Raw genomic sequence first — 25,388 nt, 5'->3', positions numbered from 1 at the left:
AGATTTCGTCGAGCTACACTTCGGAGGACTCCAGAAGCTTCTCAGGCCCGGTCTCGGAGATGGCCCAGGAGAAGGGAAGCTCGACGCCCGGAAAGCTGTTCAGGGTCTGCCCTGGATGCCAGCTGCAGAACGTCTTTAAGGAGGACGAACACTTTCTGCCTTTACTGCCTTCATGAGGACAAGACGCACATGGAGAAGGACTGTGCGTTTTGCGGCAACATGTCGGAACGGACCATGAAGGACCGCCATCAACGTCTCGCCAACTGGCTGGAGGGTAAGAGCCCGTCCGGCGAGAAGAAGAGGAAATCCGAGCGGTCTTCTAAGACCTTTGAGGGCGCCCCGGCGACGGGGGCCCAACATAAGGCTTAGCACCGCGAGTCCGCTGGCACCGGGAGCGCCGAACGGTCGGGCTCTACGGGCGTCAGGCAGGGCGCACCCTCCCCGGCACCATCAACCACGAGCCAACGCTCTGGGTCGGGTAAGAGGAAGGCCGAGCACCCGGCGAAGCTCCTGGAGAGGCCCCGGTCGAGCTCTAAGGCAGAGGAGGAGCGTGGCAGTGCCCCCTCCCTCAAGGATAAGGCGGTGAGCGCACCTAAGGTGGTGAAGGCCTTGATCCATCCGACCAAGCCCTCTATCGAAACGGTCGCGGCGGCCCTGGCTCAGCCTGTGGAGGCTACACCAGTGGTGGCGTCCTCGGGGCCCAGAATCTCCCTGCCTCCTCGGAGGGAGTCTTCTTTTGTGCCCATCGATAGGACCCCCGTGAAACTCCCCGTGGGGAAGAAGGGGGGGCAGGGCGTCGTCGTAGATTCGGCCTCAACCTCAGAAGAGGAGCTGATCGAGGTCTTAAGCCACGGCCTAGGCGTGGAAGAAGGCCAGCCCGTCGGAATGGACCCCGACGCAGGTGACGACGACGACATCGTCGAGGATACCGACGGGGCCCCTGCTCGCCCGTCGGATTCCCCTCTGCCAGCGCCGCAAGACAACTCGGCGGCCATTTTGTTGGCCATACAGTCCTTATGCTCCGAGATAAGGACGAGGCTACCGTTGCCGACGGAGGAACCTCTCCCGTCGGGGGATCCAGAACCGGGACCTTCTGGTGTTCCCCCTACCAAGAAAAGAAGGATCCATCCTCCACCTCCTTTTCAGCCGTCGCGCCCCGTCCAGCCCTCCTCCCCGTCCACCCGAGGGGATGATACGGGGACTGACACGGCAGCGACGGGTACGGACGACGAGGCATACGACGAGGATATTCCGTCGTCGCCTCCCGCCAGGGCCTCTCCTCCCGACGAGATCGGATCTTTCCACTCCATGATCTCCAGGGCTTCCGAGCTTTTCCAACTCTGCCCTGAGGAGAAGTAAAAGGAAGGCTTCCTTTATCAGCGGCGCGAGGCCAAGAGGAAGACGGTCCTCGCAGTGCCCCTGTTGGACGACATTTGGGACGAGGGCCTTACCCTCCTCAAGAACCCTTCCACGGCACCAGCTAGAAGAGACCGGTACGAGAAAAAGTACCGGGTCCCGGACACGGCCCCCCTGTGCCTCCGGGCGCAACCTACCCCGGATTCCGTCGTCTCCGCGGCGGCCAGGAAGAAAGCGGGGGGGGGGTGCGGCCTCCACGTCGACTTCCCCGCCGGACGGCGAGGGAAAGAAATTGGATGTGATGGGACGTAGAGTCATCTCGTCGGCGGCGACGACGATTAAAGCGGCCAACGCCTTGGCTATCGTGGCCCGCTACGACAGGGAGCTCTGGTTCAAAATGGCTCCCCTGCTGGATTTTCTGCCGGACAACAAGAGGGCGGAGGCCTTAGAGATCCTGCAAGAAGGTGAGGTGGCCTCGGACCACGCCATCACCGTGGCGACGGACATCGCCGACACTGGATTCCGACAGTTGGGCAACGGCGTTTGCCTTCGACGTCGTGGATGGCTCAAGGCTACGGACTTCCGGCAAGACGTCCAGACCAGAGTCCTGGACATGCCCTTCGATGGGAATAACCTGTTTGGGAAGACTGTGGACGATTCCCTTCAGGCCATTAAGGCGGATACTGAGACGGCCCGGGCCCTTGGAGTTCTGCAGCAACGACGGACGCCCTTTCGGAGCAGCGGAGGCAAGGGCACCTCCAAAGGTTCCGGCAGCGGTTTCGCTTCCTACCGTCAAGCGGCCCGCTCGTCGTCGCAAGAGGCCTACAGAGGACGAGGCAAGTCTAGCGGACCCCGCCGTCGTCGCCAAGGAGGTCAAGGCGGCAAGGCCGCGTCCAAGCAGGATTGAACCGGCCGTCGGGTCGGGCCCCCACCGAAGCGCCCCGGTGGGAGGCCGGCTGGCGAGCTTCGTCAGCGTGTGGGAGTCCATCTCCACCGACCGTTGGGTGCTGGACGCTCTGGCCCGGGGACATGCACTCGAGTTTCAGAGAAGATGCCCGCGCGTCCCCCCCGTGGCCAGGAAAGAACTTCACGTCCCTCAACTCCTTCTGGAGGTAAAGGCGATGCTCAGGAAGGGCGCCATCGAACTCGTCCCAAAGAGGCTCCGGGGCCCCGGAGTTTACTCGAGATACTTCCTCGTGAGGAAGAAGACGGGAGGATGGCGCCCCATCCTATACCTGCGACGTCTGAACAAGTTCATCAAGGCGCAGAAGTTCCGGATGGTCACCCTCCAGCACGTCCTGGGGCAGCTGGAGGAAGGAGACTCCTATCGTCGTTGGACTTGGAGGATGCCTACTTCCACATTCCCATCCTAAAGGGGCACCGAAAATTCCTCAGGTTCGTGGTCCAAGGGCGTCACTACCAGTTCAAAGCCCTCCCCTTCGGACTGCGGTCGGCACCCAGGGTATTCACCAAGTGCCTCGCACCGGTGGCGGCGCAGCTGCGCCGCGAGGGGATCCACGTCTACCCCTACCTGGACGACTGGCTCATCCGCGCCAAATCGAGGGAGCTCGCCGTGGACCACACGGCAAGGACCGTCCAACTCCTCACGGACCTGGGATTCTCCGTGAACTACGCCAAATCCCACCTGGTGCCCGCGCAAGACGCACTGTTTCTAGGAGCGAGGCTCGACACAGTGTCCCTTCTGGCCTCCCCGTCGGAGGAGAGGACCAGGACCATCTTGGGCAAGGTGCAACGGATGTTGGTGGCCGACGCGGCCAAAGTGAGGTCCATCAAGTCCCTCCTCGGGATGATGTCTTCCTGCATCTACCTCATTCCCATGTGCAGGCTCCGGATGCGCCCGTTGCAGGAATTCCTGGATGCACGCTGGGTCCAGACGACGGGCAACTTCGAGGAAAGGATCAAGCTCGACGAGAGCTTCCGACGAGCGATACGGTGGTGGGGCACCCGCGCGCATCTGACGGCGGGCATGGACTTCCAGACCCCAGCCCACCAGGAGACAGTGACCACGGATGCCTCCCTGGAAGGGTGGGGAGCGCACACCGAAAATCTGCACGCAAGGGGACTTTGGCTCCCGACGGAGAAGGCCCTGCATATCAACGTCCTGGAGCTACGTGCAGTGTTTTGGGCCCTCAGGTCCTTCCTTCCGTCCCTCAAGGGCAAGGTGGTGAGGATCTTCACCGACCACACCACCACCATGTTTTACATCAGGAAACAGGGCGGAACCAGGTCCCCAGCACTGTCCAAGGAGGCGCAGGACCTGTGGCATTGGGCCGTCGCCCAAGAGATGTTTCTGGTGCCGTTTCATCTGGCAGGGATAAAAAACACCATCGCCGACTCACTCAGCAGGGAGCTGCGCTCGTGCCACGAGTGGGAACTACGGCAGGATCTAGCGGATCGCCTCTTCCGACGGTGGGGCACACCCCAGATCGACCTGTTCGCGACGGCGACGAACACCAAGTGCCGGAGGTTCGCCAGCAGGTTTCCCCAGGCGAGGAGCATGGGCGATGCTTTCTCGTTCCCCTGGGAGGGCCTGTTCCTCTACGCGTTCCCTCCCTTGCCTCTGCTAATCCGGCTCGTCAACCAGCTCAAGAGGTCACGGTGCAGGATGATCCTCGTCGCACCTGCGTGGCCGAGGCAGATATGGTTCCCGGACCTTCTGGACTTGTCAGCGTCCCCGCCAATCAAGCTGCCGGCGGACGCGGATCTACTCTCCAGGGAAGGAGGCGCCATCCTCCACCACGACCCCAAGTCGCTGAACTTGCAGGCCTGGCTCCTGCAGCGCTAGAGTTTGGAGGATACGACATACCGGCCGACTGCAGAGAGGTTCTTGCAAAGGCCAGGGCGTCCTCGACTCTTTAGTGCTACGGACACAAATGGAAGAGGTTCTCTGTCTGGTGCCGCGCACAGAAGATTAACCCTCTACGGATTACGGCTCCCCAAGTACTGCCGTACCTGCTGACGCTGGCCAAGGCTGGGCTGGCACACGCGTCCATCAAGATTCATCTTGCTGCGATCTCCCGATACACCAGAACCACGGGGCGGACGTCCTTGTGGTCTCATCGTCTGGTGAAGGAGTTCATGAAGGGACTATTCAGATCGTTCCCGCCGGTGAAGGCTCCGGCCCCGGCGTGGGAGCTCAACGTGGTGCTGACAAAGCTCATGGGACCTCCATTCGAGCCTTTACACTCGGCCCCGTTGAAGTTTCTGTCGTGGAAAACAGCGTTTCTCGTGGCCATAACCTCCGCACGACGGGTGGGAGAGATCCAGGCCCTTTCCTGCAAGGCTCTGTACTTGACTTTTCACGACACGAGGGTAGTGCTCAGGACGCACCCCTCCTTCATGCCCAAGGTACCGTCGGACTTCCATCTCAACGAACCCTTGGTGTTACCTGTGTTCTTCCCGTCGCCTTCGTCGCCGGCTGAGAGGACTTTGCACTCGCTGGATGTGGCTAGAGCGCTGAAGTTCTACGTGGACCGCACGAAGTGTTTTCGGAAGACGTCACAACTCTTTGTAAACTTTGGACCTGTCAATCAGGGGAAGGCTCTCTCGAAGGCTTCCATTTCCAGATGGCTCTCCGGCTGCATCATGTACTGTCACCGGTTGGCGAACCGACCGCTGCCTGGCCGTCCGAGAGCCCATTCCACCAGAGCGATCGCAGCTACCACGGCGTTCCTATCTGGTGTGCCCCTGCTGGACATATGCAGGGCTGCTACGTGGAGGTCGACGCACACCTTCACGAAATTCTACTGCGTCGATCGGGATTCCAGGGAGGAGTCCAGGGTCGGCTAAGCAGTGCTGCGCAACCTGTTCGCCTGAGGTGAGCCTGGTGAGGAGGTAAGATGCTTAATGTTGAGTTTGATGTGATGCTTAATGTTGAGCCTTTGCCACCTCCCGTGGTTGTGCATGTGTGTACTGCTATGTATTCTTTATTCATGAGCATGTGAATCCATGCCAGACCCCATGCTGGAGAAGGAACAAGTTACTTACCTGTAACTGTTGTTCTCCAGCATGGGTCTGGCATGGATTCACATGCGAACCCTCCCGCCTACCCCTCTGCGGCTCTTCACTTGGTCATACTGCCACTTCATGTGCTTCCAAATCTGAAGATGGCTGCCAGAGGCGGGGCTTAGGTAGAGGGCAGTCATTGGCTGTGGTCAGTATGACGCAGAGACCAGTGATTGGTTACTACTACGAAAGACAGATCAGAAACGAAACTGATACTGGTTTTTTCTTTACCGAGGATTCCCAGCCTGACGACGGGGAATATTCATGAGCATGTGAATCCATGCCAGACCCATGCTGGAGAACAACAGTTACAGGTAAGTAACTTGTTCCTTATTCACAATTGTACATACGCGAACAGATAAACTATTTAGAATAACAATGAATCCAGAAGAGAAAAAAATATTATAATAATAATAATTAACTCATCCAGCTTAAAAGGAGTCATTGAACACATCCCAAATATTTCCATACAATGACAGCTTACATTTCAACTTGAAAATCATTTTTTCAGTTCTGGAAAGACAGTGCATCTCCTGGACCCAGTCCTCAAAAGAGGGGGGGATCCGACTTTTGCATCCACGTAAAATTAACCTTATCGCCACAATGATAGACCGAAAGAACCATTTTTTGAGAGCAGAACCAAGATCAGAAAGCCCTGTATCATCACCCAGAATCACAGTCTTGAAATCCAGCACACACTCACCACCAGTAATCTTGTCACACGCATTGCAAACATCGCTCCAAAACCCTCTGACTCTCACACAGTTCCACAACATGTGTTCCAGAGATCCAACCTCTTGATCACAACCCCAACACACATCACTGTCAGTCATGCCTTTCTTGTGGAGAGATTCTGGACATCAGTACACACGATTAAGAATCTTAATTTGCCTAGACCGTTCTCCCAGATTCAGTGAGCAAAAGGACACATTCCTACACAAATTTTGCCAACAACTGAAATCAATATCATAACCAATCCTTTCACTTCATACCTCCCGAAGTCTGTCATTACCCTGAAATCGTGACACAAACAACTTGTAAATCCTACTGGCCAAAACCCCTCCTTTTCCATTCAGGTCGCCCAAAAAGATGTCCAAGTCCAGGGTTTTTGACCAATCAACCTCACCCACCACTCTCTTCAAACGTCTGTAAGCGGAATTCAAAAGACTATCACAACCACTGCCCTCTCTAATCTCGGCAGCAGTCAACCATCTTCCGTCCTTCCCCCCCCAAATCTGAAATCTGTCTAACACAGGCCAGGAACCAATCAGGCCAAAAAATCATTTTTCAATTATCCCTAATCATTTGATTCAACGAAATGGAGGCCCTTTGGCATGTATAGGCGTCATAACCCAACCTAAGACCTCACACCAAGAAGTGCGTAAAAAGGCGGTCACCAGCAACCTGTCCCCTGATCCTTAGTTTTAGTGGACAGAAGGGCTTCAGGGCCCAGCGGACCAAAGGCATTAGCTTCCGCAGCCACCCAGTGATCTAACTCACTACTCAGAAATGGAAGAAAAGAGTGAGATGAGAAGGCTAAATGATGGGCCTTAAAGTTTGGGACCCCCAGGCCACTCAGACAAACAGGAAACTGTAATTTCCAAATTGCTAGTCTCAGAGGTTTACGATTCCACAGAAATTCCTGAACTACACGATCCAGATCCTTCCAATAACAGTTTTTAATCCTCAAAGGGACCATGCTGGTCACAAAATTGATTTTCGGAGTCAAGTTCATCTTTAGAGGAATGGTTCGGTCAAAAGATTTTATTTCAAAAATAGATATGAAATAATAAAAAAAAATGATTGGCAATTTTTTTTTCTCCAAGTCCCTATGTAAAATTTTGAGCAATTCAAGCTCAAAGAAAGCACATGGGGGAATCCATTTTGTGAAATGGATGCCCGCCGCTAGGCTCGCTTTGGCTTTTGCGGCACTAATTAAGGAAAAGCCAGCCAGCTGTAGTAAACAAAAGCTACCACTGGGTGGCTTTTCCTTCATTGGTGGTGTACGCGGAGGACGGGGACCGGAGACTACAGGCAGAAAAGCTGCAGCTGCATCTCGGTAAGTGCGATTTTTAAAATAAAAATAAACACTAGCTGCGTTTTTTTTTCTAAGTTTTCTGGGCTGGAGGAGCCCGGAAAACATAGAAATCAAACCGCAGCTTTAAAAACGTTGTATGTATGTTTGCGGTAGCTTTTGAAGCGACCGCAAACATAAATACGTTATTGTGTTTGAAAACGCTGCAGTTTTTCTTTCTAAGTTTCTCAGGCTCCTCCGGCTCGGAGGAGCCTGAGAAACTCGGAAAGAAAAACCGCAGCGTTTTCAAACACAACCGTGTTTCTGCCTGCCGTGGCTATCACTTTGGGTCTCCGGTGCTCCCGCAGGAGAGCACCGGAGACCCAAAGTGAAACCCAACCTTCACCTCTTTGATAGACGCTTCCCACGCCTCATCAACTTCCTTTCCTCTCCTGCTGTCCCCCATCCTCTGTCCTCGGCTACCTTGCCTCTACCCTCCCTCCCTGCCCCCTCTCGTGCTCCTTCTTCTCCTCCTCTGCAGGGCGTACCTCTGATCTGTACCCCTCCCCGGAAGTCCTTCAAGGATGGCAACCTTCTCCAAACATACCTCTGATATCTGTCGCCTTCTTGAGGAACTGGACCTGGATGTCCTCGGTCTCACTGAGACATGGTTCACGGCCAGCTCTGTCACCAGCTTTGACACACTCCTACCTGACTGTTACAAGATCCTCTCCGTGCTCAGGCCCAACCGTGCAGGAGGGGGTGTGGCCCTTATCTTCCCTGAGTGGATTCCTGCCACTGTCACTCCTACGCAGACCTACTCCTCTTTTGAGTGTCTTGTCTGCCGACTCTCTCTCTCTCCTAGCCATTCCCTTACAGTGGCTACTATCTATCGGCCACCTGGTCAAATTTCGTCCTTCCTCTCTGAGTGGGCTGACCTCTCCTCCTCACTCCTGGCCTCAACCACTCAACTCCTCTTCCTTGGTGATTTCAACATCCACCTGGATGCCTCCTGTCCCCCCTCTGGACTCTTTTGCGACCTCTGCGACTCTCTCTCACTCTCTATTCTCCCGTCTGGGCCTACCCATTCTGCAGGGCACACTCTTGATGCTCTGATCTCTTCTGACCTTTCCCTCTCTCCACTCCTCTCTCCTGGAGTGATCACTTTCTCCTATCCTCCCACCTCACCCTCCCTACCCCACAGGCAAAGCCACCCTCATCACTGCCACCCACCTTCTCGGTCATCCGACCCATGAAGCGCGTGTCAGTTGAGGCTTTCGCTGCCACCTTCTCGCCCCCTCCTCGCCCTTCGGCTGACTCCCACCCTGACACAGCCCTCTCAACGCTCCACTCTGCTATATCTGATACTCTTGATATCCTGGCCCCTGTCATGAGAATCCGCCTGAAGCCCAAAGCCAAATGTAACTCCTGGTATGACTCGGATCTCGTCACCCTAAAACGCAAGTGTAGGGTGGCTGTCATGATGCCTACCTCCAAGGTGCCAGACAAGACCCAGCTACCCCAGAGGCAGACATCATGTCTTCAAGGGAAGTCACAACAGCCTCAAGTAGGGGCTCTTTGGACTCAGTCCTGGCGCCTTTGGCGCCTGGCTCATATCGGGCCACAGTCCTAGCGCCATAGGGGCCAGGCTCATAAAAGGGGACTTTGTGTTAAAGGTGCTTAGTGTTAACTTACCTGATGCAGACCATGCTGCAACATCCAGGCCTTCTGAGGCCTGAATGGGACTACTTTATCTTTGGAACTACTTAACCACACGGGTGTGGTCAGGGGAAGAATACATACCTGAGAGGAAGGATACATACCTGGAACTACTTTGAAGGCTATTTAAGCCACGCCCAAGCAGCAACTCACGCTTCGCGTTGTTCTGCATCTAGCAGCTGGACGCTCACCGTGTTTGCTCCTGCATTCTGTATTCTGCCACTCCTGCCAGCATCCTGGAACACCTGCAAAGAGAGAAGAGAAGAGAAAAGGGTAAAGAAGAGTCCTTACCTGCTAAATCCGCATTCCGGAGACATCTCGCCGACGGTCCTGAAAAGGAAGACATCCATTTAAAAGCACATCGCATCGATCGCTGCAGCGCCGCATCTCACTCACCTGTACAAGGTACCACCACGTTCTACGGCGACATCTGGACTCGCAGCCACATCACCGCGCCTAGGGAGAAAAAGACACGAGTAAAGGTGAGAGGGGAAAGAAAACAAGGAAACCTTAATTTCCATTACAAAGCTTACCTGTTGGGTTATTCCAACTTCATTTCGGATTGTTAATACTCCCTTTTCACATACAGAAAGATATTCGTGCGAGCCAGACAAGCCAGATTCGAAGGTCCGGTCCAGTCCATCTTCCGGGTCCTGCGCTTCACCATAGAAGAAGCAACAACACTCCAAACCAGACCTGCGCCTCCGTGGGAGTCAGGTGAGCATAACAGTGGCAGAGAGGAAATGGTGTGCTTCATGTACATCCTCTGACAAACTGGCCTGCCGCCTGCTCCAAAGGCAATACCGTCTCTCCGTTCTCACCAAGAAGAGAGCCCTTATCCAAGCCTGCATCTCTTCTGCATCTAACAACTCGGCCAAACTCTTTAAAATCTGCAAGGAGCTTGCCAACCCTGCTGCAGTCTCTACCTCTCCTGTCCCCTCCCAGGCCCTCTGCACTGCACTGGCCTCTCACTTCATCTCTAAAACTCAGGACATCCTGTCCACACTCTCCTCCTATCACCTCCCTCCATCTCTTCCTGGCTCTTCCTCTGGCCCTTCTGCAGCCACCCCTCCTCCCTCCTTCTCTGCCTTTTGCCTTTTTTCTGCTGACGAGGTTTCCAGACCAGTCCGATCTATGAAAGTCTCGTCTAAACAGGTTCACCCCTGCTCCTCCAAAACTATCAAGGACCACATCGACTCCCTGGCTCCTGCCTTGGCTGACTTTTGCAACCACTCCTTCGCCTCTGGAGTTTTCCCATCCCCCCTTAAGCACTCCCTTGTGCACCCTCTTCTTAAGAAACCCTCTTCCGACCCCTCCTGCCCGGGTAACTATCGCCCAATCTCCATCACTCCCTTCCTGGGCAAGCTCCTGGAGAAACTGGCCATCTTCCAGCTTAACCTCCATGCTGAATCTGTTGGTAGTCTTCATGACCATCAATCTGGCTTCAGAGCTACCAGAAGCACGGAAACTGCTCTCCTGAACATCCGTTGGACCTGCTCTCGAACCTCGACTCCAACACTCCTTGTGTTCTCATTCTGCTCGATCTCTCTTCTGCATTTGACACTGTCAACCATGCCATCCTGCTCAACCGTCTCCGTGATAACCTGGGTATCACTGGTCAGGCTCTGGCGTGGCTGACCTCTTTCCTTTCCAATCGACCCTCCCAGGTCCAACTGGGGTCCTTCCTCTCTGATATCTTTTTCTCTACCTATGGTGTCCCCCAGGGATCTAATCTCTCTCCCTGGCTGTTCAACCAGTATCTGGCACTCCTTGCCCACCGCATCGCCACTCTCTGGCCCAACTTTCAGTGCTATGCGGACGATACCCAGCTCATTTTCAGGCTACCCTCGGCCTCCTCCTCTCCTTCCCTCATCTCCGACTGTCTGTCTGCTATCCAGGAATGGTGTACCGCCAATCACCTCTGCCTTAATGCCAGTAAGACTGAGATTCTACTCATCGGCACACCCACTCCCTCCTTCCCTGCAGCGCTTTGGCCAGCCTCTCTTGGCCCGCTTCCTGCTCCTACTTGCAAGGCAAAAAACCTCAGGGTCATCTTCGACTCAACACTCTCCTTCTCTCCTCATATATCTGACGTCTCTAAGAAGTCACACTACCAGCTGCACCTCCTCAGAGGTATTCTTCCCTTCCTCTCCTTCCCCCAGAAGCTCACGGTCTCCAGAGCCCTGGTTCTCTCGAAGCTGGACTACTGTAACAGCCTCTATCTTAATCTGCCTGCCTCCACTCTCCGCCCGCTGCAACTCATCCAGAACAGGACTGCGAGACTTGTCCTTGGCCTCAAGCCCAGGGACCATATCTCTCCAGGACTGAAATCTCTACACTGGCTCCCAGTGGCTGCGAGGATTAAGTTCAAAACCCTGTGCATTGTCCACAAGGCCTTCTGGGGCCTAAATACCTTCAACTCTTTCTTCCTAAATATCTTCCTTCCGAGCCCTTCGCTTATCTGTCTCCAGCTCCCTCAGGGTCAGCCGCTTCTCGAAGCAACGAGCTGGGGTAGATCTCTCTCTGCGGCAGGGGCCTCTCTCTGGAACAGCCTTCCTGCCTCCCTGAAACTTGAGGAGAACCACCTTCGGTTCCGGAAGCACCTCAAAATCTTCCTCTTTGCTTCTGCTTTCTCTCTCCCTCTCCCCTGCTAAATTCTTCACTGAAACTGCACTGAACCTGCACCTGGGCCACTCTCACCGACCTCGGTCCTTGGCCCAGCCACTCTCCACTTGCACTGCCTCCCTGGCAACCCCTGCACTGCGGGACTGTCTCTGCATCCCTACAGCTCCCCCCCTCCTAGCACTTGTCTGCACTTACCTTGCACTTGCCACCGCCTGGCCCTACTTATGTATTATTTATTTATTTTATTCTACTTACCCTGTTCAGCACTCCCCCCCCCCCCCCTCCTTCCCCTTGCACTTTTTCCCTTCCCCCTACCCCTGCATTTGCGCGATCTGAATGACACCTGGCCTAGTAGGATCGTTGTCTGTCTTCCCCTTGTTCTCCCCTCCCTGCCTCGTCGCGCCTTGAAACACTTGTGTATAGGCGCGTTACAAATGCCATATCATATCATATCAAAGCCAAGGCAGGCAGAAACATAACGCGGTTGTGTTTACATGCCGCAGTGTTTCTGCCTACAGCTGATTTCCCATTTGCGGCTCTCGGGCTCCCCACGGGGGGCCCAAGAGCCCCAAATGGGAAATGCTAAATGCTGCAGTGTTTCTGCCTAAATCTGCTTTCCCATTTGGGGCTCTCGGGCTCCCCGTGGGGAGCCCGAGAGCCCCAAATGGGAAAGCAGATTTAGGCAGAAACACAACGCGGTTGTGTTTGAAAACGCTGCGGTTTTTCTTTCTAAGTTTCTCAGGCTCGGAAACTAGATGTACGCCTGTTTTTCATGAATCCAGACTGTTCCACATCAATCAAGTCAGGTAAGAATTTCTCCAAAGGCAATGCCAGAACCTTAGCCACGATCTTATTATCGGTATTGATAAGGCTGATGGGACGGTAACTGGCCGGGAGACTGCCATCCTTCCCCTTTTTCAAAAACAAATGGAGATGGAAGCATGATTCGTACTTGCAGGCAGAGATCCATCCAACCTACTGGCGTTGAACACATCCTTCAAAAGTTCCAGAGCCGAATTTGGAAGAATCCTATAAAATTCACACGGGAGCCCATCTGGACCTAGGGATTTACCACAGTTCAATTTAGAAATATCATGTTTGATCTCATCAACGGTCACCACCTCGCCCAGAAGGCGACTTTCTACATCCTGAATCTTGGAAAGATAAAAATTCCTGAAGAAATCCCCCCCTCTACCTGAAATACCAGCCTCATTGCTATACAAAGTCATGTAAAAGTCACGAAAGACTGAATGTATTTTCCTTGGATCAAACGTCACTCAACCATCCCGATCAACAACAGAGGTAATAGCAGATTCCGAAAACCTGTGCTTCAACCTGAATGCCAGCCACTTATCGCACCTCTCTCCTTTTTCAAAATATGTACAGCTAGAGTAGAATAAACTACGTTCTGCCCTAAGTGACAAGATGTCCTCCATCTCCTTCTTCAATTTTTTCAGCAACCCCAGTTTCGCCGAATTGGACGGATCAAGCATTAAATCCCTAGAAACTGCACTGATTTTACAATCAAGATCCAATCAGCTCTTCTCTTCTCTTCCGTTTTCCACTAGACAGCCCAAGGCAAACGCCACGCATACAACATTTAAAGCACTCCCACAGGGTCGCTAAGCGGATCTCATCTGAATGATTCTCTGCCACAAAGTAATCGACCTCCGGCACAATTCGTTCTAAAATATTATCACCCGACAAAATCGATGTATTCAGTTTCCATGCAAATGATCTGTAACACTGAAATTTCAGATTCAACCGTATCTCCACCGGGGCATGATCACTCAGCAGAATATTACAAATTAGACAAGAGACAAAACTTTCTGTCACCGTCCCTCCTGTAAACATGTCCAGTCTGGAATACACCCCATGGGCGCCCGAAAAGAAACTATATTGACGTACATCATGATTCATGAGTCGCCAATTGTCCTTCAAGTTGTGCTCCGTCAGAAGCGTCAAGAGAGCCCTATAATGATGGTCACTCTGCGTCATACGACCGACCTGACTACGGTCAAGCAAAGGGTCGATAACCGTATTGAAGTCACCCCCAAGAAGAACATTAGGTGTATCAAATTCCAAAAAAGTCTGCGCAACCATTCTAAAAAAAAGAGCCATCATCCACTGTAGGAGCATACACATTGCAAACGGTCACTAGAACACCCCTAAACTCAACCAACAAGGCAATCATTCTCCCATCCTTATCAGCACGCTCCCGCACAATTTTCACAGGTAATTTCTTCCGAATTAAAATGGTCACACCCCTGGCCCTTGAAGTGAAGGAAGAACCAAAAGCTGAGCCAATCCAATCCCTTGCCAAATTTGAAATGTCATCACTTAAAATGTGTGTCTCTTGTAAGAAACATATATCCGCATTCATATCACGAAGCATTATGAACACTTTCTTCTTCAGGATATTATTGACCCCATTAACATTCCATGAGACAACAGAAACGTCTCTCACAACCCCACTGCAATGTGAAGTCATTGTAGAAACCAGAGTAGAACAGACAGAGAAAGAAAGGAAAGAAAAATCAAAAATAGAAGTAAAAAAGATAAGCAATAAAAACACCAAAGGCAAAAAAAAACAGAACAGTCTGAACTGCGAAGTCTATTCAGCTTGAAAAAACAATAGAAAGAATGTTGATACCAACCCTAGGACCTCCCCCAAATCCCATCAGAAATACAAATCAAACATTAATGTCTTTTATGAATCCACCCCGCCAAAGCACCACACAAAAACAACATAACAACCATACTAAACCACCCAAACAAGAAAAGGAAATGTACATGCCCCCAACATCGAAAACCTAGATTGTGAAAAGACATCATAAATCATTAAATGCTGCAGTAGGATTTGCAAGACACGTAGCCCACAAAACACCAATATGGGGACCCAATAGAGAAAAATACATCCATAGCCATACCCCCAACTTGAGAACACCAGGCGAGGTGCAAAAATAGATATTACCCTTCAAGCAAAATTTCAAAATATCAATACCAACCCTACCCATCAGGTCAGTTCTACTTTCAAAGGTTCAAAAACATGACATAGTTTGATGCTGAATGAAAAGGAGTGTCAACAATGGTGCCATTTGACGTGTATTGCCATAATATCCACGTGACCCCTTTGGCCATCGTGACATTGCAACCAATGGAAATGGAAAGAATCAAAGAATCGTAAAACGTAGGGCGCAATCATATCAGACAATGAGGCTGACCCAAGCACATGAATCATTGTGTGAAAAGGGAGTGCTTATAAGACCCCACCATCTGCAAGCGCTGAGTTCCAAACTACTGCCTAAATCAGTTCACATCAATCCAGACCTTGAGAGTGTACGGCTGATGACAATTACGCACCACGCCCAGGTCGGCTCTATCCCTATTCGAGCCACCGAGCTATCGAGCGCCGCATCATCCTTCACCAATTTCAAAAGGAACTTCGTAGAGAAGACGTGCCCTATCGCCGTCGATCCTCATAACTGCCGGAAATTCCCAGTCGGAGTATCCGAAGCTTCCGCATTAACTCGCAGCCACTCAATAGCCGGCGTCGTGACCGATCAGCTGACTGTGCCTGTCATGATGCCTACCTCCAAGGAGCCAGGTCTGACCCAGCAACCCCAGAGGCAGGCATCATTTCCCCCAGGGGAGCGCCAGCGGGCCCAAGCTGGGGCCCTTTGGACGCAGTCCTGGCGCCTTAGGCGCCAGGCTCATGTTGGACCCCTGTCCTGGCGCCTTAGGCGCCAGGCTCATAAAGCTAGACATGTGTTCAAGTGTTTTAATGTGCACTTACCTGATGCAGACCATGCTGCCACATCCAGGCCCTCTTGAGGCCTGAATGGAACTACTTTACCTGTGGGATTACTTTCCACCCGGGTGTGGTCGGGGAAGGATACATACCTGATCGGAGGAAGGATACACTTTTGGAACTTCTTCCAAAGCTATTTAAACCACACCCGATCAGCAACTCACGCTTCGCGTTGTTCTGCTCCTCGCAGCTGGACGCTCACCGTGTCAGCTCCTGCATCTGGACTTCAGCCACGCCTGTCAGCATCCTGGGTCACCTGCAAAAGGGAGACAAGAGACATACCAGCTAATCTGCACCACGGAGACACCACCGACGATCCTGAAAGGGAAGACATCATTTTTTAAAAGCATTTCGTTACGATCGCTGCAGCGCTGCATTTCACTCACCTTTCCTGGGTTCCTCCATCTTCAGCAGCGATCATCCGGATACACAGCCACTTCCCAGAGCCTAGAGAAAAAGACAAGAATAAGAGGTGAGAGAAGGAAGGGAATAGGAAAAGCTCAGTTTCCTTATAAGACTTACCTGTTGGGTCATTCCCATTTCATTTCGGGTCTTGCTGCTTCCAAGCAGGACCCCGGCCCCTATGGGGAAAAAAGACAAAGACATTAGATGAGCGAATGCAAAAACATTACCTGAGCGCTCATCTAGGACTTACCAGATCTTTACTGGAACTGCACGTTTCACTTCGGGTCGGCGCCATATCTCCGGCATTCCGGACCCCGGCCACTATGGGGAAAAGACATCAACATCAGCGCTTAATTGCAAGGAGTTTCCAAAGGAATCTTCATTCATCACCTGAAAAAAGGCAATGAACATTATTATTTAAAGCTTGAACTTTCGAACTTGCAACTGAACTTTTTCAGTGCCTTACCAGTATAATCAAGCTTACCTGAACTCCCATTCAACCTCAATCCAGTGAAGTAACTGGGTTCAACGCGCCCCTGCGTCAGAAGCAGGATGGAGAGCTCGTCCTTTCAGACCCTAAGGTGAGACTTCACGGGGAATCGTGGAAGGGTATCGTGGAGGGTTGGAAGAGAGTGGGAGGCTTGAGCATAACTCAGTCAGTAGGTAATACTCCCTTTTCACGCACAGGGGAATATTCCTGCGAGCCGGAGAAGCCAGAGTTGAGGGCCCTTCCTGTCCATCTTCAGAGTCCCGAAGCCAGACCTGCGCCTCCGTGGGAATCAGGTGAGCGTTACAGTGCCTTAACGTCGGAGGGTCCTTTTCTCTTCCACGTCGATCCGAATGTAGAAAGACCGAAATGATAGGCGGCTGAGAAAGTCATAAATTCCAGTCAGAACCGATCTGCAGCACAGGAATCGAACGGAATGCATGGGGAAACACGAAAAGGTTCCATAGTTGTTTTTCAAATTATTGACACGTTAACAGACACATAAATCCAGTGCCATTAAAAGTGAGAAAAAACATGTTCCAAAATGAAGAAAAAGTACCAAAACAAACCCAATAAATGCGGGGGGCAACTGCGAAAACCTGGGGGTGCAGTTAATTGCTCAGAGCAGGCAAAGGCTGATCCCTCTTAAACATTTCCAGCCAACTCAGAGCCTGAGTTGGATCCGAAGTGCTCTTTTCCCCATCTGGAAAAGCCACAACAAAAACATTACCCTTGTTGAGAAAGGCTTTCAGATTAAGTTGTTTGGCCAATTCCTTAGCACTTCTGAATGATCTTCTCAGAAGAAGGATCTCCTTAGGAAAATCAGGAAAAATAAACAGAGTTACCGTTGAAAGTCGCATTCCCCGCCTGTTTGGCAGCACTCAACAAACACTCCTTAGACCTTTGATGTAGAAAGGTTACCAGGATATGCCTAGCCCTGGCCCCCATCAGCTTTCCAATCCTGTAAGCGTTGTCAATGTCACCAATCTTAATCAGGCGACAATGAAAACTCTCCTTAAAGACTTGGACAACCAGGGAAGGCAAATCCTCATTATCACCAGCATGATCATCCACTCCAACCAATCTGACATTTTTAGCCCTCATCCTCATCTCCATTTCCAGGCTCTGTTCCTTTTCTCTCAATAAATCAGACTTAAAGTTGTTGTATGCCTGGAAACTTCCTGCAATTTCAGTGCTCATGGTCAAAGATGTTTTCTCCAAGTCAGTTATCCTGCTATCCAGTTGTCCAGTCTTCAAGTTAAGCTCAGCCATAGTCAGTTTGATATCACAAACATCTTGTGCCACCTGAAGGATGATCTTGTATACATCCTGGATGCTTGGGGTTTCTCCCATCTCTGAAATTTGCTTGGGTTTCTTTGAACCGCAGTTCTCAGCCTCTACTATCTTTTTCTTTGAATTTATAGTATTATCTTGGAAATGTCTTCAGGGAGAGGTCCAGGAGCAGTTGAGCTAAGCTGCTACTCCACTGCCAGCCATTCTAGAATCCTCCACGCAATTTGGCATTTGAATGCCGGTACTAACAATGAAATGCTTTGTTAGTAATTGCTGGGCTCTTGTTAACAGCAAAACCCAGGTACCGTTTGACATATGTGTCCTGTTCTGTCCAGCAACTGCTCTGAAGATCAGCCAGGTTGAGTCAACATAGTCCAACTTTTCAGGGGGAGGGGGGAATGCTGAATCCCAGTCAACTCAATGGTGTTGCACCACTACTTGTGTTTTATGCCTTGATTACTTATTGGTAATCTTCATTACTGCTAGCCCTATTCTTCCTCATCCAAGTACTTGTGTATGAGGCACTCTGCTTCCTACCCAAGTACTGGGATGTGGTAGAGGTACATGGAGGTAAGGCCTGACTTAGCTACCTGCACTCCTCATTACGCCTGGTCCCATTCTTCCTCATCCCAGTACTTACCTATGAGGCAAGGAGCCTCATACGTAAGCTCTGGTACAAGGAAGACGGATGTGGAGGTAATTATGGGTCAAGGAGCTGATTTTGGAGGTTGGGGTGGGAGAGAGGGGAGGTGTGTGTGTGGGGGGGGCGGAATTGTGCGACTAATCATAATGGTTGCCCATGTCCAGGCTAAGCAGGCATGATATGTGGTATTAGTGGCTAGAGAGGCATTTTGGTGCAGCCAGTCTAGACATTCCTCAGTTTGGTATGACTTTTTTTTTATAAATGGGCATTTCTGATAAAGCAGTCCTGCTAAGTGTAATTACCTGGCTAGACTGGCATTTGGGTGCTGCCAGACTAGCCGTTTCTTACTGCGGCATTGTATATTTTTCTGGGCCTCTGTGATGAAATGATATAAGTCATCTATAACGCCCCTGCACACAAGTGTTACTAGGCGCAACAAGGTAAGGGAAGGAAGATAGAGGGAGGACAAGACAAACGATCTTTCTAGGCCTTGTGTCATTTAGATCGTGCAGGTGCGAGAACAAGAAGTGTGGTGAGAGCGGAACATGTGAAGAAGAGACCCACCAAGGAGCACCCCCTTTGGGGCCTTCCTCCAGTGATAGGGCATTTCAATGCTCTGTCTGCAGTTTAGCTAAAAATTAGAAAAATGTAGACATCAATGGGATTCATTGGCAAAGTAAGACTTTTTCAATCAGCAAAAGCAAGCTTGTCCTCTATGGAATCAAATGCCCCTGTGATTTAGTATGCATAGAAAAGCCGAAACGTGAAGTGCACCAAAAAATCTGCAAACACTGGTCATGTGTGAAGAACAAGGTGGCCAATAAACCACTGGTTGGCCGTTATAAAGAAAAGAATCATGCGATCAATGATAGCTTCTGATCTGTCATCTAGAAAATGGAACAAAGATGTATACAGAAGTTCAATACTGTACAGGCGGGTTTGAATGTATGTATCGAGTGGGGTCCACTCTTCACGCGATGATTTCCATTGCTGCTATGGCACTCATTCTTGGATGTGTTACACTGCAACAAGTCGCTATCTTTTGACCCGGCTGATGACTCAGTTACTCGAAATTAAGCAGCAGGCCCAGCTGTGACTTAACATGGTTGGAGCATAACCCCTTCTGCCGCATTACTTAGTGAAGGTCTAGCAAGGCTGCGACCGCCAAGTATGGGCACACGTGCGCATATTGGAGTTCCATCTGTTATACTGGATGCGTTTCCAAAAACGACTCCATGGGGAAACCAGCATTCTACAGGGTATCCCTTTAGCTCCATCTGGAGTCTATTATGCAACGCTTCTGACTAGGCTGCATTAGGGATCATGCCAATGGTCGTTTTCGTTACACTGGATGTGTTTCCAAAGACTGCATTATGGGTAATCCGTATGCTCCAGAGTTTTCTAACTTCTACATTCATTTCCATGCGGCTCCATTTGGAGCCTTAAATGTGATGTTCTTGACCAAGCTGCATCTGGCGACATGCTAATGGTCGTTGTCCCAGCTTATAGTTTTATCCTGAAGTGTCAGACCAAGGAGAGCCAGGTAAACCCTGTACATTCCTGTTTCTCTTTTTTGCTGGAATCCTGGCATGTATATTTTGGAAACTGAAAATAGTCGGTCTCACTCGGCATGTAATACTTTTTTTGTAGCCCACCCACGACCAAGCAATGTGTTAAACCCAGTTCCCAGGTTTCACAGGCAGGTAGAGAGCAGCATTGCTCACTCAACCCATCTCTAGGGGGAGGCATGTTTTAATTCTTGTGTCGCCTCAGAGAGGAGTCAGATGAATTTCTAACTAGCAGGAGAACAATGAGTATTAGGTTTGCTCTCACAGAGACAGGTTAGCGATTGCATGAAGTTCAGCTTCAAGAAGAAGCCCCAGATCTCTTTGTGACCAGGAAGTCTTCGTGATAAGGTAAATACAGTCAGTTTCCTCGGACAGAGGCAATCATTCTGCTCTCTATATGTCAGAGAGGATAATGGAGTAATCATGTTATCTTTGCAGATTCACCAGTTGGCAAGGCCATCTGTGTGCCATGAATAACACATGCAGAAGAGCATTTGTTGCATTGAACAGGGAGCGCTACTAAGAGTCCCAAGTACAGCTGTGAACTCTGACAGTCTAATAGGAGGAAATATATATTTTTGTAGAAGGACTTTGTAAGGGAGTTTGTAACTGATGGTAGATTGTTTCATATGTTCTTTTCACCTGCAAGGGTAGACTTTTGAGAGGAGAAGGGTCTACTTGTGCCATATATACATTTCAGTTTCATCATGGGAGTCAGCTCCTATCTGTCCTGACGAAGGCCTAGCCAAAATTGAGGGGTGGTGAAGATAGAAACTCCCCCACAAGAGGCCAAAACACACGTCTATCGACACGGTTTCGTTTGTATAACACACAGTGCATCAAAGAAAATATATGCAAGTCTGAGACGGAACACATGACCTTTTAGTTTAGATTGTCATGGCTTTGCCACTGTCATTTGGCCATCAGAAAATATTAAAATAGGGTGGGAACACTGTAAATGGCCAGAGTTAAAGGCATTGAGGCGACCCGTCCAGATGTCTGTGGATTGAGAACAATGAATTTGTTGTTAGATGTGATATTGCTGCTTTGAGCTTTTTTAAGTCACTTTTACTAACACCATCACTTATTTCTGTGAAAAACAAACCACAAGACTGATATTTGGTGCTATTGAGATATTTTTACATTTTTATCATTTATTTTTCTACATTAAACAATTGAGCACAGAAATGTTCCTGCAGGAAAAAAAGGTTTTGAATGGAGTGTGGCTAAGCAAACATTATGATGATAGATGTTTGGTCAGATGTCTCCCACAGGTGTTCTTTCTTTCTTTTTAGCTGTCCATCCTGGTAGAGGAAGACAGTAGCCCGGGCTGCACCTTTTTTTTAGGTAGATCACGGTGGGGACCTTCTGCAAACACAATTGCCGCAAGTGACACTGCAGGTCTCTGTCGCCTCTCTGCTTACCATCTAACTGCCGTGGAGCTTGCTAGCGCTATCTGCCTTACTCCATTTTGCTGGCCCCTGTGCGTCTCTTTGCCAGGTTTCTGCAAGTCAGGGGACTGTCCTAATGTCTACACCCACTTGCTGCCCACAATGCCACCAAAACATGGCCGCTAGGGCCCAAATTGATTCCAACGCTGCTGTTTCTCAACTGGTGCACTGTGATTATGTGACCTGTGCCCTCGAGGACTTTTGCTCCCAAAGTATACCATTCGCTTTAGACTTAATTGCAAAGAAATACAGTTCTCAGAAGTGCTGACAATCAAAAGGTTTTATGACTATTATTTGAATTAGAACATTCACCATGGGCACATCCTTATCAACAATGTGTATTCAAAACAATCAGTGCTCCCCACTCAGTCTATTGACCGTCCTGTTTATAAAAATCCATTTGAAAACCCACATTACTACCATTTCTTTTTGTGGATGTTCTGGGGGAAATGAGTGTCTGCATGAGTGTGGGAGCCCAGCCTGCAGCTTAAAAAATAAATATTGCTCTCTTCGTTTTTGCTCTCTATTTACAATTTGATGGCGGGGGCATTTTTATACTACCTAACATATTAGAAAACTGATTTTAAAGACCAAAACTATTGAATGCCAATGCTTGTCTAACATATTCCTCAATTATCGGTTGGCACAAGCCTGCCATGTTGAATTTTATGCATTTCTCTGAAGGTGAATATTGGCAATTTGTTTGACCTCGAAAATACTTGTATATGTAAGTGCTTTTAAATAATGTGTCCATTTTCATTTTGACAGCCAAACATGGCTTCACCTTTTAATGTTGTGCTAAAAATGGATCCGGTTTCTTTTGCTTTTCCCCAGACCATGACAAGTGGGAACCCGCACCGGAAGGAAAGAATGCCAGAACTTTGGAGAAGCTCCTGTCCGACAAAGCTCCATCCAAACTCTAAACTTGAAGAAATAACATTATTTCCTCATATGGTTGATCGTGAATCCCTGTGATGACCTGGTGCTGATCCAATTGAACTTCAGCTTTAAATTCTCTTGGATGGGACCATTACCTTGAGGTCCATTGACCCAGTTACCTTCTTCTTGATCAGAAACAGTGATGTTTGAACCACCATAAAGAAATTGAATGTAATGCAACTTCTGGCAGTGAATCGCTACCATCATGGCTTGATGAGCACAGTACATTTGATCGGATTGGTTTGCATTATTCGCACCCAAAAATCTGATTTTATGAGATGGTGCTGTATGTGTAGGATCTATATAGTAGGGGCTCGGGCCCAAGTGTTTTTTGTTTTATCCATTTTGATTAACTTGCTTACATTCTTTTTAATTAGGGATCTAGCGATATAATAGGACTTTCACTAAGCGGCTCAATTATGGCAGGTCGAATACGTAACTGTTCTTTTACTTTTATAAACCAGGCGAGTGATACTGAACTCTTGTTGCACGTATTGCTGGGCAAATTGCGGCCTTCACCTAGTGTTAGTCATCTGTGAAGCTCTTAGGCTTATTTGTGTATTGGTTTTAGTAACCTGCAGATGGCTCTTTTGAACTAATTGACCGGTAATGTAGTCTGTTTAAAACATTTGCAATACACAGAACAGACTGTATGAGTGAAGAATGGACCAAGCAGTGAGGCTAAACATGGTGAAGAAAACAGAAGTGATTAAGGAAATAAACTATTAACCTGCATTCAAAAGGTTTCGAGGGTGCGTAGCCAATTCATCTCTAACCCAGTCCTCCACAACTTGGGGCTTGAGTTGCGAGTCTTTGATCAACTGCTAACTATAGGGCGAAATAATGGATTGGTCCCCCAGTGGTTTTGTGAGTACTCTTCTCTCAGGCTTAAACTGGATCACCAGTAGAAGACATTGTGGCAAAAAAATTCTTAGAGCAGACTTGTGTGTTCTGTTTTATTGCTGGTTTCGATTGCTTGGCTGATAGCATTTAAACTTGACGCTTGTCATTTATCCATGCAGTAACTAGCAACAACATAAGGGGGGAGTGGGAATGCTTCCCTCCTGCCACTGTGTCTCCAACAGCATCTACCAATATGATCTCTGCAGTGTGCCACTGAGAGGGTTGTTGATTTTGGTTTCCAGTCGGTCATCTGGACCTGCTGTTGTGTGGCTTTTGTGGATGTTGTGTGGCATTTGTGGAACTGGTAGCCTGCCAGCCAGGTGTTGTCTAAAATCAACAACTGCTTTCACAGAGATTCACCAGACAGGCTTTTGGTAATAGTTTTCAAATGCCACCATGCGTTTCCATCCATCTTCAACCAGCAAGTTTGAGAGTGAGTCTTTTAATAATGCACAACGCTTGCAGCCATACAATCTTGCTTGGTCAGTGGCCCTGCAAATTGCATGCAAGAATTGGAATAATCAGACATTTTTGATCACCAGCTGTGAAACTAAACTTCGATGATGAGCTTTTGAAGACCACTAAAAGGTCTCTTGGGATGTGAAGACACCATCAGTCACCGAACCTGAAGATCTCAAGATTTAAAAGAATGTACAAATGTAGCCACCCTGGATGAATCGGGTGTAGACTTTTTTTTTAGATGTTTAGTGTATCGCTATGCTTGTGGCATTTAAAAGTGCATGGTCTAGTGCTAAGAAATCCCATGTGGTGTCAGTGCTCTGCATGCATTGAATGCAGGTGACAGGGCATGACACTTCTGCCCCCGCCATTGCCAGCCATACATAGTGCTGGGAGTCCTAGAGATGGGAGGTCTTCCCACACCTAAGAATTGGGATACCACTGGGTCAGCCTGGTGGATGCTAACAAATGAACAGTTATGAATGTTGTAACTTCGTTATGTGGCAATTTCCAGTGAAGCCTGTTGGCAGTGACCACATCATGATTGCTGTAAGCATTACCCAGCAATACAGGAGGGCTGCAGAACTCTATCCAAGAAGCTACTGTTCCTTGAACTTGACTAGCTAGAAGACCAATTGTACAGAAAGGCCAATTTCTTGTTTTTAATTGACCAACAAAATTGGGATTCTTAGTTATTCTTATCTCAGTTCATCAATTCGGCAATTAATTTCATACTATTTATAAAAAAGTAATTGTTATACATTATAATAAACAGTCAAGAAAACCTAATAAAAAACAACCACCCAACATCAAAGTACATAATAACAAAATTAAGACAAATAGTAATCATAAAATAACCAAATTAATATTCAAATCTAAATCTGCCATTCAATAACTGAGTGCCGCACTTTCAATTGATTAAAATAAGTAAAAAAGAAATGCTCACCACTGTTGAACTATACCCAGTTTCACAAAGGAAAAAGGAACTTTTTCATTGGTCATTTATGGGGACTATACCTATGGCTCCAAGGAATGTCAGTCAACAAGGCAATGGTAATTCCTACCTCATGTTCCCCCATGGCTCTATAAAAGAAAGTATTTTTAGCCTCAACTCGTATACAGCATTACAACCAATAGTCAGATGTTGTCTTGTTTGGCTCAAACCTGGCCCCCTACAAAGATCACATACCACATCGCCTGGGTCAATCCCAGATCTAATAGCTTGTATTTCCCCAGTCAAAAGAAGATTTAGCCAGAGGCGCATGAGTTGCTGTTGCCAGTACGGATGAGGGAAACACGCTAAGTATCTCTGTATCCCGTTTACTGGCTTATCAATCCAAGATACAGTGCTGTAGAGAGAATATGACCTCGTTTTCTGGATTGTTTCTATCCAATCCTCTCTAAAAAGTAGTTATTTGGCAAGTAGCAGCATGGTAATCAACAGCGCAGTGCTGACTGGAACCTTATGCAAGATGTCGCACGCATAGAGAATCGCCCAATCGAGGACAGCACATTCCTTGTCACTTCACCATTGAGAATATAAATGGAGAGCCCCTCGTTGGTTTCAGCAATATCCCATATGAAGACAGAACCCTCCATTGGTACCAGGACTCCAGCAAAACCATACCCAATTCAAACCATAAAACGGCATTCGGAAAACACAGGCAGGCAACCCCAATGCCTTTTTGC

At 49.2% G+C, this 25,388-nt stretch overlaps 1 protein-coding gene across 2 annotated transcripts in view; it reads left to right on the top strand.

Moving 5' to 3' along the window:
- Positions 1–23,079, top strand: part of LOC138489145 (peroxisomal trans-2-enoyl-CoA reductase-like) — a 394,101-nt gene extending 371,022 nt beyond the window's left edge. For both annotated transcript variants that reach the window (XM_069616801.1, XM_069616800.1), the window contains one exon: positions 22,233–23,079. In XM_069616801.1, coding sequence (XP_069472902.1) covers positions 22,233–22,321 — 89 coding nt within the window. In that variant the 3' untranslated portion in view covers positions 22,322–23,079. The remainder of the gene's footprint in view (positions 1–22,232) is intronic.
- Positions 23,080–25,388: the final 2,309 nt, after the last annotated feature.

The sequence above is a fragment of the Ambystoma mexicanum genome, chromosome 9 (genome assembly GCF_040938575.1).
Source record: "Ambystoma mexicanum isolate Mex_15411 chromosome 9, UKY_AmexF1_1, whole genome shotgun sequence".
Classification (NCBI taxonomy): domain Eukaryota; kingdom Metazoa; phylum Chordata; class Amphibia; order Caudata; family Ambystomatidae; genus Ambystoma; species Ambystoma mexicanum.
This window is presented reverse-complemented; position numbering and strand designations above follow the sequence as displayed.